This window comes from Heliangelus exortis, chromosome Z, assembly GCF_036169615.1.
Source record: "Heliangelus exortis chromosome Z, bHelExo1.hap1, whole genome shotgun sequence".
In the NCBI taxonomy this organism is placed as follows: domain Eukaryota; kingdom Metazoa; phylum Chordata; class Aves; order Apodiformes; family Trochilidae; genus Heliangelus; species Heliangelus exortis.
The window spans coordinates 39,322,681-39,339,624 of NC_092454.1; the positions used below are offsets into that span (position 1 = coordinate 39,322,681).

Below are 16,944 nucleotides of genomic sequence, written 5' to 3' on the forward strand. Positions count from 1 at the left end.
GATATGTGCAAGGTTCTGAGGCATTTTTGCTTGCAGTCAGCTTATCTTACTCTGCAATCATCAGTACCTTTCAAATATTGCTATTCTGAGTTAGCAGAAGTGATCTCAGTACCATTCTCATACAAATTAATGGCTGTTCCACATATTTCCCAGAAGATATTTACGGCCCCATGTGGTCCACTGAGCTAATTTTTAACCTCTGGGAGAAGCACCCTGGCATAGAATTCACAGCAGTACTAGTATATACACAGATAAAGAGGCACAATTTGAAGGTAGCAAAATCTGCTCTCTAAGGCTCCAGGGTTCAACTACTTTTGTTAACTCAGTGGTTCTTTCCCAAATTGCTATTATTCAGTCTTTGAAATTGATGGGCTTGTGCTGGTACCTGGAACTGCTAATGAACTCACTGGATCAGAGTTTTTGAAGTTAAAACATTACAGACAGCCAAATGTCAGCAGTCTGGGAGTTTCCCACATAGAAGGATTTAGGAGCACCCCTGATTGTCAAGGAGTTTTTATTTCAATGGGAAGGCCTTTCAAGGAAAAAATGTACTTCTGTTTTAGCTGTGAAAAAAAATCCAAAAGGTGCAAAACCTCTCAGTCCTCCCATCTCTGCTGTCATGCATGAGATTATAAGCATTGAATCATAGATGATTAACACAACCACATAACCTTGCATGGTAATTTTTTGTCCTGGAAGAAGACTGAACACAATTCTGTCTTCTAAGTAATTTCTAGGGTTGGAAAGATACAAAGTTCACTGTCTAGATTTTATTTATATTTTTTAAGTGCATAAAGGGGCAAAACAATCTGAGGTGCCTTAAAACTAAGCATCCATCAGAATGTCACTGCTTTGAGCTAAGTAGTTGGGTTGAACTCACAGCATCTCACAACTGGATATGCAGAATTCTAGTGCAATGCAAGTTGCTACCTGTCAGGCTTTAAATAAGCAGTTTACATGGGTTAATTTAAAAGATTTTTCCACTCATTAAATATTAATCCTTCACTGATTAAATGTAGTATTATGCAGAATTACTGTGTACAGTTACAGACCATGTGAGTTGACATTCTTTTCCCTCACACTGATCTTCAGAGCAGACAGGATGATTATTAGTTAAAATTTTAAGTATCAGAGCAAATTATGCAGTGTATGAACAGACGTGACTTCAGAAGTAAATATGCTCTCATCATCAGTTGACATCTACAACCAAGGAGATCCCCATTACAGCAATCATCTTCAAAGTACAAGCGGTTTCTCCATCTAAAGTTGCCTTGCCCTTTTTTTGGCTGTCTCCACCTATCTGTAAATATAGGACATCTTTCCCAGTGCATTTGTTTGTGGAATACATTAAAGAAAGGATGGGTGGAGGATTTGCTTCGGAAGGATGAAGGAGGGCTGAATTTAATTTTTTTTATATATTTTGGTAATTGTGTTTCATTTCTGAAGATGGCACCTACCTCATTTGGCAGAAGAGCTGTGTTTAGTCCTTTCCAAATGAACATTTCTATACCTTGTGCTCTTCACTTTGGGGCTGAAGGGGAAGGAGATGGGAAGAAACCCAGTTCATTACACAGTCACTACATCTTGTATTTTCTGTTAAGGAATGCTCTTCAGTTGGCAGTTTTACATAGTATTAGATATCATCATATTTGGAAGATGGGATCCTTAAACACTGCTTATTTTTATGCTTTGAACTGTTATTTGTTTGACAAGGTTGGGGTTTTTTTGGATGAAGTCCTTTGAATTCTGGTCTGGCAATGAAAAGAGTCTGCTTTCACAAAACCTCTGCAAAGTGCAGTTGGAAATACCTACACCATGCCTTCTCTCATTACTGATTAAAATGGCACTTACTTCTGAGTTTTCTGGTAGCACTGTCTGGTAACAAGCAAAACAGATTTATTAATATTTGTGATCTAAACTCCTCCCTCTGCAAGCTTTTTTCTTTCACCTGAAAGAATTTTATCAAGAGCACTAATTTGTCACAATAAAACAACATGACTAGTGCTCTTCTAATTCATCAAAATCCACTTGCAGACTCCTGTTTTGACTGGAACAGCAACCAAAACCACACAGCTGATTCAGTAACTAAAGCTTCTAGCCTTTGTGAACTTCTGGAATTCTTGAAATAGTTACATCAAATTAATTACCCTAATATTACAAAAAAAAAAAACCAACCATATATATATATACAATTGACACAAGCCTGTTGGAAATACTTCACTTTGTCTAGGTGGTGGGCATTTGAAAGTTTGATTTTTTTGTATCCTAAGAAAGATGGTGCTTTAAAGCCTTCTGCTTCTTTGAGCAGATGGCATTCAGGTTGCATTACTAGGCATTGAGTTACTTGCAAGGGGACCATTATTGTCTCCCCATGGCATGAAAGGCAGATTGAGATGAGGGTGAAATATGCCAGAATGAACATTAACAGAGTGCTAAACTCTAGGCATGAATGCACTAAGTAATATTAGAGGTCAGCAGCAATGTTAACATCTCTCTTCAGCAGTAACTTCATCTGCAGCTCTGCCCTTCATATGCAGAACTACAAAGGAGGTGGAGGAAGGAGGCTGTCTGACACAGGTTCTTCAAGAGAATCAGATTATCTTCAGGGCCCTGAGCTTCAAATACCATTTTCATCCTCATCGTGCACACAGCTTTAGGGAGATTCTGGATCTAGATGGCTGGCAGTGGCAACTATGCTGCACACAGGAATAGGAGAAAATCCATATGTGTGCAGCAGTTACAAAAGATAGTCTGTTCCTTCTTATATTCACTGTCTCAGTTACCTTCAATATATAAATATGTGCATGTGTTTCTGGTTCTTTACACCTTTTAATATTATGAGAGGACTGGGCTGAATTAGGCACATGGACCCAGGGGACTCAGAGGTAATTTTACTCCCCGGCATTCTGCAGTTCTGGTTCATACTCCTTGTGGTAAAGCAGAGTTGTTCATGATGGCCATTTGCCACTTCTTTAATTATGCAGTGAACAGATTCAGTGAACAAATTAGATAAAGTTATTGTTTCTGTCAAAGAGATTTTTGAGCTTTGTGTGAAAACAAGGAAGAAGTAGAAAAGATGCAGCTTCTGTTAAGGTATAACTCTCTGGAATTAGCCTATTATGAAAAATAGGTTTATTCTATAGTCTCAGTCACTCTGTTTGTACCTTGCAGTGAGCCACCTCTATGGATTTGGACTGATGGATGCTGAAGCAATGGTGATAGAAGCAGAAAAATGGACAACAGTCCCTCCGCAGCATGTGTGTGTGGAAAACACAGATCGGCAAATCAAGTAATACTCGCTGCCAAAACTCTTGCTGGCATAAATTTATGGAAATATATTGGGTATAATTTACCCCCCCCTTGCATTGTAATTTAAAGTGTCCTTTTGAAAGCTATACTGGGGAATCTCCATCACCTTCACAGATGTCAGATCATTCCCCTGTAAGCATTGTTCCCTGTAGTGCTTGGAAAAAAGCCCTAGTTCAAAGTACACCCCAGAAGTTGAAGGTGCAGAAGAAGACAGACTGGATAATGATTGATTCTGGTATAGATGATGCACCAAAGAAGAATGTTTGGTTGAGTGCACTGCAGTCACCTTTGTAAGATGAATATGAACTTACCAGTCCAGAATCTCATGAGCAAATACTCTTTTCATTAAAATACTGTAAAATACTGTTTTTGTCAAACAGTGTTGGGAGAGTCCCTGTCAGAGTCTGAGACTAAACTGTTTTCAGCTCACTAGGATAGGGTTTCCATAGGACGAAGCTTAAAAGCAAAATTTTGCATACAGATTCTGTGGATACTGAGACAGCATCAGTCATAAGGCACACATTAAGATTACTGCTTGATCCATAACTGGTGTAGTCTGCAAGGATGTCATGCCAATTTAAACCAGCTGAGCCAAGTGCTGTTTGGTACAGTTAACATGTAATACTTGCTATTACGTAAGCAGTGGCTATGGCTATGCCAGGCATTTCCTGGGCCTTAACAACCAGCTGTGATCCCATGACAATCCAAACAATTCTTAGCTGGCCACTAATCCTCAAAAATGCTCTGTCCCAAAGGTTTATTCCTATTACAGCTTTTCAGCTGTCCTCTTCTAGCATGTGTACATGCTTAACAGAAAGCCAAGTAGTCACCATTAGCTGCAGTAATTATTCTGTGATGATAGTTTCAGCTGGGAAGTGTTAAAACTAGCAGTTATAGGCTAGTGACTTCTCAGAAACAATTGTCCAACACTGTGATTCACTACTAAGCAAAAAATACATAGTTGCTGTATTTTACAAAGCAATCAAGAAATGCTTATGTTGTTTTATATGCTTATATTATAGAACAATACGACCTGACAGTGTTGTCCGCTCAATTTACAAAGCCACTGGCTGCTCAGATAATCCTAACCATCATGTGATCTACTTGGAGCATGTCGTTGTGCGCATCACCATTACTCACCCTCGTCGTGGAGACCTGGCAATTTACCTAACCTCTCCTTCTGGAACTAGGTCACAGCTCTTGGCCAACAGGTATAGTATGACAACGCAACTTCACTGTCCAGGCAACATGCAGAGATTGCACTGAAATTACAGCAAAGAACAGTCAAGTCATTAAAGTAGGTTTTCTGGCTGACACAGGCTAATTACTTTTTCTGAGAGATGGGGAGAGTGAAGTGCAAATGACTTCAAAGATGGCAGTCTCTGTCTATATCAGTAGAAGAGTCGACTGCCAAGATACTGAAGAACATTAACTCCAAAACAAAGATCAGTCAATTTCAGTTGTCTTGTGTGCTTAGTAATTATTTAGTGGTGTGTTTCTACATACTACTGGCACTTACTTTACATTTTCCTCCTTTGTTCACTACTATTAAAAATCAAACAGAAGAGTAGGTGACTACTGCTGTTTTCTGTAAGTTCTGTGAATATAGTTATTACTTAGGATGTTACCAGTTTCCCTATTCCTTTTTCCCCTTGCATATTGAAGTAATATGATCAACCCATGAAAGGCTTCAGCAGTGCTTCTAGTAGACCAGCACTAATAAGTTGCCCTGGTATTTTGAAAGAAATGGGTCCATTTGTAAACAGTATAATATAATTTTTAAAAGTCATCCATTTCTTTCATCCTACAAATTTGTGATGAATACTTTCTTTTGACAGACACTCTAAAATCAACAACTTAGAAAGATCAGTCCTTATTTTCACTCTGTCACCTCTGTATTATATTCTTGGGCAAAATATGACACTGCAACAAACTGTCTCTTTTTCTCCAGATGGGATTCAAGCAAGTATCTTTTTATGCAGTGCATTTCCAGCATGAGTGCCATTTCAGTGCCTGGAGATGCAGGGCATCATTAGTATTTGTCCACGGTAAACTGAATAACTTGCCAGTCATATTTCTATTTCTCTGGTACAGCAGCAGAAATTTTCTTGGAAGAAAACATTCCTAGACAAATCTTGCTACATCAGTCATCAAGAGCAGTGCCACCTAGTAATTGTGGCTAAAGCACTAAGAAATTCCAGAAACCTTCTCATATTCGACTCCATTTTCAGATGTGCGAATAAGTTGCAATTGCAATAACAAATATATCTATACTTCTCCCATTGCCTAGAAAATCTTCTCCCTGATGGGAGAGTATGATAGGAAAAATTTTTTCTTGGTGACTAGCAGATTTAGATAACTGCTACTCTGCTTAGCAAAGAGCATGGCTCCCACACAAAAGTTGATATGTTAGCTGATGTTATATATCTCAGAAACAGCAAAAGCTGCAACATGCCAAACCTATGCTGTGATAACTCTTCTGCTATCACACTCAGGTGTTCTCAAATGCTTATATTCCCAGTCCTATTTGTCAGGGCTTGCAATGAACTGGAAAAGGCTAGCTTTTAGAATTGCCTCACCATTCAGGGCAAATTGTCCCAGACAAATTTGCTGATATAGTGACTGTCTAGCCCCAGAGACCTGTGTATCTTCTTTTCCCTCAGTGTTAGGGGGATTTATCTTTCCTTTTGAAAGGCAGGACACATTTTGGAGATAGGTGGAGCTCAAATGGATATGGTTTTGACTGAAGTGTGAACCCACATTTCCCTTAGAGAATAGGTTTAATTTAGAAGAAAGGTGTACTGAAAATACCCTTCAGTCTGTAGATACCAGTTCCTCAAGTGGAGAGAAAGTTGTCCTGGAATTTTAGGGCCCTCTAGAAAATCTCCTGTGTTTTATTATGAGTATCGTCAATGACTTGCTGATAAAGCATATGGGTACACACATCTGTGTATCTCCCTGATACACTGAACAAAGAATTTGTCCTCTGCTGACCAGTGCAGAGGCAGACTTCTACCTTCTAAGCAGTTATGAAACAGGCTTTTGTTTTTCTGTTTGAAGAAAACCTTTAGTTTTTTATATTCTGTTGTTATGCAGCAGTTCTTCCATCCTTCAAAATGAAAAAAAATTAAATTCTCCAACTAGGTATCCAAACAAAACAATCTTGTGTAAACCCAGTGGTCTTAACACAGCTAACTTTTGGCTTGAGGCTTTCATGTCTTGCAGCTGACTCACAGCAAGTGGGAGATAAAGACATTCCAGTATTCACAGTTCACTACTGGTGATGACTGGCATGTAGAATAGGTACAAAGTTTAATTCAATTGATCCCTTTGTAATTCCTGCAACTTAGAAAGTAATTATTCTCTGTACCTGTACAGAGAATGTGAACGAATGTATTAAAATAAGGGGATATTCAACTGTTTCTTTTACTATACTGTCAGAAGGCTAACCAGAAAACAAAGAAACTTGAAAGGTCTTTTAATGTTTTGCCATTTTCCAAAAAAGAAATTATTCCTGGCAGAGAAAACACTCATATAGAAATTCCCTTCCCATACAAGCTTTGGAGATATATTGACTTATTAGTCACATTTGGCTGAAATTGACAACTCTGGGCTACTAATATTAAGGAATGAATGTATTTTGCAAATTCTAGACCTGAAGTATCTGGAGTCTTCACAAGCCCTTTCTTAAGGTAATGTGATGGGTATGCAATAGTACTTTTCAAAATGGTATTATAAGACTTGTTTGGTTGGTTTTGGAAAAAGAAGTCTTACAGCTTAGTGGTCTTGCTATCAGAAGTACACCAAGTGTTATTGAGCTTATATGTCTTAGAATCATGCTATAACATAAAACCTGGAATAGGAGTGTTGCTGCTTACTAGTATGAAAATTTAGTTTTGAGGCATTTGCTTTTCAAAGTATTATTGATGAGGGCACCAGAATAAATGCATTCAAGTACATGCAAAGATGCCTTGGCAGCAAGTGGTCTGGGCTGGGGCTGTTTTTTCTATGGACAAGAGTCCCAAAGGCTGTTGTACATTGCTGATACCTGACTGAGATGCTTTTCTCAGACATACAAGATCTTTTAATGCAAACTTAAGATGATTAATAGTAGCAATACCAGCTGTTTTTACTGAACCTAGGGAAAACCTCATTGCTTTAGCATTACTCATATGGGTTTAATTTGAAACAGTTTGCTGGTAAAAAGTCTGAAAACGCAAAAGGTATATTTTACACATGTGCACTTCTCAACCAGTTCTGGAAGAAGAGTCACTGTATTGTTTCTGGTACATTGACAAGTAGGTCCCTCCAGGCAATATCTGGCCTTTTTTCTGCATATTTCATCCTTAATGTTGGCATCCCCCAAAATGACTTCAGTTAGAAAAGTTGTTAGTCAGAGGCAATGTGGATTCCTTTGCAGGCATTTGGTGGATTACACTGTCACTGGCTTGAGCCTCATGCATTCTTCAAAAACTGCATTACAGGGAACATCTGCTTTGTTGTTTGGAAAGTACTAAACATGATTACATTGGATGTACTGCAGCAGAGAAAAATACAGACTTGGAAAATGCTGGCTGGTGTGAGGGTGAGGCTACAGTTAAGTCCAAAGGGGAACAGTATCCCCTTTTTAAAAACAATTGGCCACTGGACTTGGCAGCATGGGTCTCTGAGTGTTTTTGAGACATACCAAGGTCAGTTCTAACAAACATTCAGTGCAGGAGGGCTATGGGGGAGAATCTAAATTCAAAGAGAATAGAAGAAGGAAATTTAGGGCTCGTTTGTCTCCCACTGAAGGCATGGCTTGTTTAGTTTTTTCCCTTTAAATTTAAAGCAGCTGTTGCCATTTAAACTGCGTAACTGAAATTTTTTAGCCACGTGGTGGCAAGTTTCCAGGCCACTAGCTTCCTATGCTTTAATGGTGCTGACATTAATAATACCTCTGTTCAGTAACAAAGGGAAATATTTTCATGACCATCTTTTTGCTTCCATGAAATCTTAGATAATCAGTAAATTTTAATAATAACCTCCTCTGCAGGAAACTCTTAGATCAAAAAATAGGTATTCTCATCTAATCTTAGTTTGCTTCATAAAAAGTCTTGGTGATCAAAAGCAGAGTAAACTTTTTCTTTATAGAGGCATATTTTTACTTCTGGACTGACTGGTACATTTTACATCTTTATTACAGTTAACACATTATTCTCTAACAACAAACCAAACATTTTATGTACCAAAATACGATGAAAATGACAAGGCACATTGAGCAGGAGCAAACAAGAATCCTCTGCTTTTACTGTGTCTATAGGATGAAGTAATTCTTGAAAAACTATTTATACCATCTAGTATCTGCTGCTTTATTTCATTCAGAAACGTTTTGTTTTGTTTTGTTTTGTTCTTTATGAGGTCATGATAGAATTTTTTTTCTTTTTTTTATTGTACTCTGCAAGTATTAATGGTTGATAGGCTGGGAATCTCTAGGGATACTTTTTGTTTATATCAAAAAGGGAAAAAATACTGTTTATTTGATTAGCTCTTCTAGTCATTAGAAAGACTAATTGGGTTTATGTGCAAAAGAGTAAATGAATGCATGCAAGTGATGCTATCCTCCATGTAACTCTAAAATTGATATTGGAACTTGCTCAAAAAAATGTGGAAGAATGACTGTGAGATATCTGAGTTTTAGAGTGACACATGTCTTTCTTTGGTGACCTACACTAGCAAAGACTTAATCAGGGATCTGTAAGGTTGGTATGTATGAGAATTAAATACCTCAAGTTCTGTTTCAGTAGAAAATTAGAACCCTTCATTAGAAGTTTGGATTACTTTTCTGTAGTCAAAGCAGAAATGAAGGCAACTGGCTAAGGAGATACTTAGTTTCAGCTAAATGTCTGAGTTTCTGAGGTTTGTGTTGGATCGAATAGAAACATCAGGAGCTGTTTAAGGCAGACTGAAGAAGTATGCCCAGAATTTTTACTTCTTGCAGATAGGTTTGCCTCAGCTACTAAAATAAGTGTGAATTAATCTTTTACATTGAGTTTCACGTGGAACAAAATGGACTGTGTGATGGACGGTCGGTGTCCCCTACTGTCCTTACTCTAATCAGATGTCCCCCTAGGATGGCACCAATTTCATTCACACTCCTGCTTTAGAATTTCTGCCTGTTAAGAGTGAGGTTTCTGAAGGCTTATTGCAAACTTAAGAGGAAAGTACATCTAGTTTCTTGGGACAAGCTCTCCATAATCAGTGGCTGCTGTGCTCTCCGCTGCTTCAGGCTGGCAGGCACTGTACTCTATTGTTCATGCTGCTCTCCAAAAAACTTTATCATGATCTTAATCACTTCATAAAATTAATTGTGATAACCAGATGCACAATGGATATATATATATATATTTATTTTTTTTTAATAAGATGTATATGCATACATTTTAAGTGCTTCTTTTTTTCCCCAGATACTTCAGTGCAGGTGATCAGTAAGGTCTGGCTGAAGCTTTGGTTTGAGCTGTCTATAGTTCTTCAGGGGCTAGACCTCACAGAGAGCTGGTGGTTGAGCCCTGTGGAGAAGAGCTGGTCTAAGGAGAATATTTGCCCAAAGCATTTTCAGGTGCACAGCTCAGGAAGAGACTCTGTACTCCTTTCAGACTCTAAGCTTGAAATATTGCCAATTAGGCCAGTTTGCATTTCAAGACTTCCAGTTAAATGGGCTGGAGCACATCATAAACAAAGATTGCTCCTGCTGAGTAGCAAATATCCTTCTCTTGTCAGCTACTGCACTGCAGCCCCTGGCAGCAGCCAGTGCAGGGCTTCCTGGCTCTTGATGTGGCCAGTTCAAAGTGTGGCTGCCAGTCAGGTGCAGCTGCACCTTCTGAGATGAGTAAAAAGATCTTGACACTCTTTTTATGCATTTACTTTTTCATATTCATGATGAGTGGTGGTAGTGTTATGAAATGGATCCACTACCTCTAATGCCTTTTCTCACATGAAATTAAAAATTAAAACAAATCAGGACAAAGTCTTCTGAGCATTTAGGAACTTAGAGATTCTTTGATTAAAAGATGACACACTTGTTTGCATGGTTTCTTAACATTAGTAGATTTAAATCTGAGAGTCTAGCCTTATGTTCTCCCTTGTGAAATTCCAAGAAAGTGGAATTAGTTTGTCTTTCTCTGAGTCTAAAATTTTCTGATTAATTTTTTCTGATTGAAGTTATATTCTTCTATACTTCTGGCTGTAGTTATGTGAGCAAATAAGATACAAAGATTCCAATGCTGTTACTCACTTTAGTACTTAATAGCATGCTACCTGAGCTAGTACAGCTGTTGCAGATGCATATGATCATGGTCATAAAAATTATCATATTCTAGTAACTTTAACTACTTTAATCTGTAATAATTTATAATGGTCAGCTTGCAGTTCATCAGACTATATACTGATAGTTTACATGTACATGAATATACACAGTATGGAAGAAACTGTGTGCAAGTGTGTCCTTAAGATTAATTTTGACTCAGCATCAGCCTGACATGTAGCAAAGTCAGCTAACTGGAATGACTCCATGCTTCTTACGAGATACTACTCCCTATTCTGTATTTTTTTCTGAGTAGGAAAAAGTACATCTGAACATCTGATGACTCGATACATTCATTTAACACCACTGAAAGGGAACTGCAGGTACTGCCTCACAGCTTTTTTTTAATTGAGAGTTTAGTGCATACACAGACCAACACAAAAATTCTTGCTCCATTGAGTATGTTCAAGGCACACAGACAGCCTCAGAGTTAGTATCTTTCTACTTTTAACTGTTCTTCTGATCTGTCTGTAGCATCTTGGCTCATTTGTAGACTCTTCTGTAGGAACAAAGTTCAAACATTAAAAGAGTTCAGTTTAAACTTTACCTAATAGAATTCAGATCTTTTCCAAAGAAGTATTCCTTAAAAAACACTAGACAATTTTTCTGTGAAAGAATGTTATTGGATTTTTTCCACATCTGTGCATGGAACCTTTCAAGTTTACAGTTTCAGCCATAGCATATTTTAGGTAAAGAAGTTTTTATATACCTGTGATAAAGTCTTAAGTGATATTTGCTTCTTCCTCTAAAAATCATTTAAAAGAATTATGCAATATTAAAAGGGAAATCTGATTAACAATTTAAAATTAAAAAATTATATCCATAAGCCTTAACCAAAAAATACTGTGCGAAATATTGGAGTAATTACAATAAAAATAAATATCAACTTGTGTTTCTGTTTATATGAACAGAAGCCCAGTGAACACATAATTTACAATATAGTTGTACAGTACTACATAATATTACATTATTTAGGTGCCACAATGGCAAAGAGGGATACCACTGCCTTGATGGGTTGACAGGGTGCTTAAAAGACAGTACATAAGTCATCAGCAAAACACAGTACGGCAATTTGCCCAACTGTTGGAAATAACCTACATAATTACTTAAATGCAGCATACCCACATACAAACACTGGGTAAAAACTGCAGTCAGTAAATGAAGTGTGTCGTGTGTTTGTGAGATCTGCTGCATTCAAACAACTGATTTAACACTGACACAAAACAGGCCAATTCTGCTGGAAAAAATTTATACACCACATATATAGACACACAGACAGACACAATTGCATCAGAAGAAAATTTCACCCACTTATCAGTAATTCTAAATATATATATAATTTAATGTTATCAGCACTAATAAAAAAGAGTACTATTAAAGTACTATTAAAGGCATTCATTTAAAATGGAAAAAGGTTACACAAATAAGAACATGAAAATCAATCTTAGGATAAAGTGCATTATGTACACAGGTCCATACAGGTCCTGCTGCAGTAAGTGTGGATACACAGTACCTGACCCCATGCCTCTGACTGACCAAAGTTTTCAGCGAGAAGTACAGCATTTTATTCACATCCCCTGTCACATTTTTTACCATAAATCACCACATATACACAGTGCTCCAAAAGTATTCCCATTGTCCCAGTTTTCACAACCTTTTAAGAATAAAGTTTGAAATTTGCTTAGAAAATAGCAGTAAAAAATCAAGTGCGTGCAAAATGTAATGTTTTTGTAATCTAATACTAGATTTTTCACTATTTTATGGAAAAGGTTTTTAATCTACAAGAAGACCTGTTCTATGAAAAATATTTGTATAGCTATTACCTGTGGAGTTTTCACATATAAAGACTAAATTAGTGATACACATACATACGTACATGTGTGTAAATATGCATATATAAAATATATAATATATATAATATATGTAATATATATATAAATAGGTATACATACATATATGTATGTTTACATATGTATATATAATATATATATGCATCATATATATATATATGCATGTAACTGATAATGTTATGTAACTGATATGTGTGTGTAACATATATATAAATAGGTATACATACATATATGTATGTTTACATATGTATATATAATATATATATGCATCATATATATATATATGCATGTAACTGATAATGTTATGTAACTGATATGTTATGTAACTGATAAATGTGTGTGCATTTTTTAAAGCTGAGCTCTGCCTTTTTATTGGAGACAACAGCCTTGGTTAGAATGCACCTCCCGTCAATAACTTTGAGGTACAAGGCAACATGCTATGAGCACTGAATAAAAGTGCAAATTCTCTCATGTCTTTCCAAAATCCCATTAATAAATTCCAATTTGGGATAGTAAAATCTCTTGCCAGTCGTTCTGCCCCTTCTTCCCCTATGGAATAAACATTAGATTGCAGTCTCTGATTGCAGGCCCCCATGCTAGAAACTCATAATCCTGGTCTAAGCTCCAGCCTCTTCACCCATGACCTAGGTAATTAAATTATGGTGATGTTGGTCAGGTGAAACTGTCAGGTGCCATACATCTCTCTGTTTTACCCAAATCCATTCTGTGAAATGTTCTGATTGGTTGATATCTTGGTCATTTGAGGATTGAGACCAATGTCTCAATTAAATTTTATTTCCCCACAAAAAGTCACATATGTTGTCTCTGTCACTTAGTACTGTTATTACTTTTAAACTGCTTTCAGTATTCTAATCTGAAGCCCAAAATAAATGTTAATTACCTAGATAATTAAATTATGGTGTTGTTGGTCAGGTGAAACTATCAGGTGCCATACATCTCTCTGTTTTACCCAAACTCCATTCTGTGAAATGTTTGAAATGGTTGATACCTTGGTCACTTGAGGATTGAGACCAGTGTCTCAATTAAATTTTATTTCCTCACAAAAAGTCACATATATTATCTTTGTCACTTAATACTTTTATTACTTTTAAACTGCTTTCAGTATTCTAATCCGAAGCCCAAAATAAATGTTACAGTAATTTTCCAGTTCACAAGTTGTGTTTAAACCATGCTGGTAAAGCTACAAATATGCTGTATTGCATGCTCTTTTCCCAAGACACATGAATCCTATTAAACAATATTAACATTTTTTTTTTCAATTTATCTCTTTTCGTTCCCTTTCACTTTAGGACTAGTGATGGCATGTAAAGAATCTCTTCCATCAAAATAACAAGAAACTGTTGAGTGTACTTGGAATATGTGTGGGAAAACCACCATCAGTAATGTTATGTAAAGGCATAGACTAATGAACTGGCTAATTAGCATGTAATTCAAGAGTTTGCAGAATTGAAGGCTTAGCTCCCCAAGTAAAATGGGTGGTTTAAAAGACTGTAATGATTTATTATAGGCTATTTGATCACTCCATGGAAGGATTCAAAAACTGGGAGTTCATGACTACTCACTGCTGGAGTGAAAAAGCAGCAGGTGACTGGATCTTGGAAATCTGTGACACTCCATCTCAGCTGAGAAATTTCAAGACTCCAGGTATGACTCTAAATTTTTTTTTTTTTTTTTGGCTAATTGAATTCAGAAGAATGCTTGCAGATGCTTAGACTGCCTTGACTGTTTTTCACCTTTTATTTACAGCTGCAACATCTCACACAGTTTTAGCATGAAGGCAGAGCTGTGAAGAGCATTACTCTTAACTTTGGTTACCAATGAACTCCTCATTATTGCTGTTACTTGCCATTTAAAACGTGGTTCTCTTTTATTCTGAATTTACTTCTGCTTTCCATGGAGAATTTCATCCTTTTGGGAGTGAACTCCCTTCTTTCTTGCAGCCACGTGTTACCTCAAAGTATAAAAATATACGTTGGCCATTAGAGGTACATCATACCAGATATGTATTCTTCATGCAGAGACAGACCCTTGTACTATCTGACAGATTATCAAGAGTCAGTGCTTTAAGCAAAGCCAAATCTTTACTGGGCACTCTTTTTGAAGGTAAAGGTACGAAACTGCATGTGTCGCATTTGAAAGAAGTCACACAGTGTCCATACCACAGAATGGCTTGGGTTGGAAGGGATATTAAAGATCACATAGTTCCAACCCCACTGCCGTAGACAGAGATACCTCTCAATACAGGAGGTTGCTCAAAGCCCCATCCAACCTGGCCTTGAATCTTCCAGTGATTCCCTGGGCACAAGTTCCCTTGGCAACCTGTCCCAGTGTCTCACCACCCTCACAGTAAAGAATTTCTTCTTAATGTCTAGCCTAAATCTACCCTCTTTCAGCTTGAAACCATTACCTACTGTCCTGTCACTACATGCCCTTGCTAAAAGTGCCTTCCCAGCTTTAGTCCTCTTCAGGTACTGGAAAACCATTATAAGCTGTCTCTGGAGTCTTCACCAGTACAACCAACCCCACTTTCTCAGCTTGTCTTCAGAGGAGAGGTGTTCCAGCCCTCTGATCATCTTCATGGTCTTGCTCCAACAGCTCTATGTCCTTCCTGTGTTTGTTCTCCAGAACTGGACGCAGTACTCCTGGGGGGGTCTCATGAGAGAGAGAAGGGGGAGTAGAGAGGGAAACTCACCTCCCTTAACTTACTGGCCACACTTCTTCTGATACTGCAGGACCTTACACTTGGCCTTGGTGATCTTCATGTGTTCTGCATGGGCCCACTCCTCAAGGATGTCAAATTCCTTCTGGATGGCATCTTTTTCCTCCAGAGTGTCAACTGCATCACACAGCTTGGTGTTATTGGCAAACTTGCTGACAACTCACTTAGTTCCACTGTCTGTGTTTCTGATAAAAATGCCAGACAGCACTGGTCCCAGTACCATCCCCTGAGGATCACTGGTCTCCACTTGGTCACTGAGCCATTGACCACAACTCTTTGAGTGTGACCATCGGGCTACTGAAGTGCATCTACAGCAGTGCACTCAGGTTGGGCAACAAACAGGAGGAGCTGGAAGCCATTGTGCAGCTGGAAAGTGTGATGGGGCAACTGACATGGACTGGAGTGATGGAATCAGTGTTTACAAGCTCTTCAGAAGAAATAAGAAGTGGTGGCCCTATATGTAGTGAGTGGTATGAATGCCTGGAAGTTGATGATTGCAACAGTAGTATTGAATGTTTATGGTGAAGAATCAGGGGGAAGGCCAACAAAGCAGACATCTTGGTGGGAGTCAACCAGGATAAAGAGACAGACAAAGTATTCTGTAGTCTCTCAACCACTTGCCCTTGACCTTGTCTGGGACTTCAGTTTCCTTGATCATAGACTGATTTGGGCTGGAAGGGACAGCTAAAGGTCACCTAGTCCAACCCCCAGGCAGTAAGCAGGGACACCCTCAACTAGATCGGGTTGCTCAGAGCCTCATCAAGCCTCACCTTGAATATCTCCAGGGACAAGGCCTTAACTTCTCCCCTGGGCAGCCTGTTCTATTTTTCTACCATCCTCACAGTAAAGAATTTTTTCCTAACATCCAATCCAAATCTGCTTTTCTCTAATTTAAAACCATTGCCCCTTGTCTTGTCACTACAGACCCTCTCAAACAGTCCATCTCCAGCTTTCCTGTAGGTCCCCTTCAGGTACTGGAAAGTCACTATTAGGTTTCCCTGGAGATTCTTTTCTACAGGCTGAATAACCCCAGCTCCCTTCAACCTGCTTTTGTAGGAGAGGTGTTCCAGCCCCCTGATAATTTTATGGCCCTCATCTGGACCCGCTCCATCAGATCCATGTCCTTCCTGTATTAAGGGCTCTAGAGCTGGATGCAATATTCCAGGTGAGATCTTACCAGAGCAGAGTGGCAGGTTCACTGCTCTTGATCAGGCTTCTTTTGATGCAGCCCAGGATGCAAATTGCCTTCTGGGATGCAAGCATGTACTGTTGGCTCATGTCCAGCTTCTTGTCTACATGCATCCCCAAGTCCTTTTCTGCAGGACTGATTTCTAAAGCCTCATCCCCAAGCCTGTACTGATTATGCAGATTGTTCAGACCCAGGTGCAGGACCCTGCACATGGTCTTGTTGAACTTCATGATGTTCTGGGCTCTTCAGTTTGTCCCAGTCCTACTGAATGACATCCCACCCCTCTGGCTTATTGAAAGCACCACTGAGTTTGGTGTCATTGGCAAACTTGCTGATGGTGCACTCCATCCTGCTGTCTGTTAAACTGTACAGGTCCCACTATAAAATCCCTAAGATACACAACTTGTCACTGGTCTCCATCTGGACTTCAAGCCATTGACCACTACCCTCTGGATATGACCATCCAGCCAATTTCTTATCCACTGAACAGTCCACCCATTGAATCCATATCTCT

At 38.4% G+C, this 16,944-nt stretch overlaps 1 protein-coding gene across 2 annotated transcripts in view; it reads left to right on the forward strand.

Moving 5' to 3' along the window:
• Window positions 1-16,944, forward strand: part of PCSK5 (proprotein convertase subtilisin/kexin type 5) — a 260,142-nt gene that overhangs the window by 160,184 nt on the left and 83,014 nt on the right. For both annotated transcript variants that reach the window (XM_071731597.1, XM_071731598.1), the window contains exons 11-13: window positions 3,172-3,289; window positions 4,332-4,520; window positions 14,030-14,166. In XM_071731597.1, coding sequence (XP_071587698.1) covers window positions 3,172-3,289; window positions 4,332-4,520; window positions 14,030-14,166 — 444 coding nt within the window. The remainder of the gene's footprint in view (window positions 1-3,171; window positions 3,290-4,331; window positions 4,521-14,029; window positions 14,167-16,944) is intronic.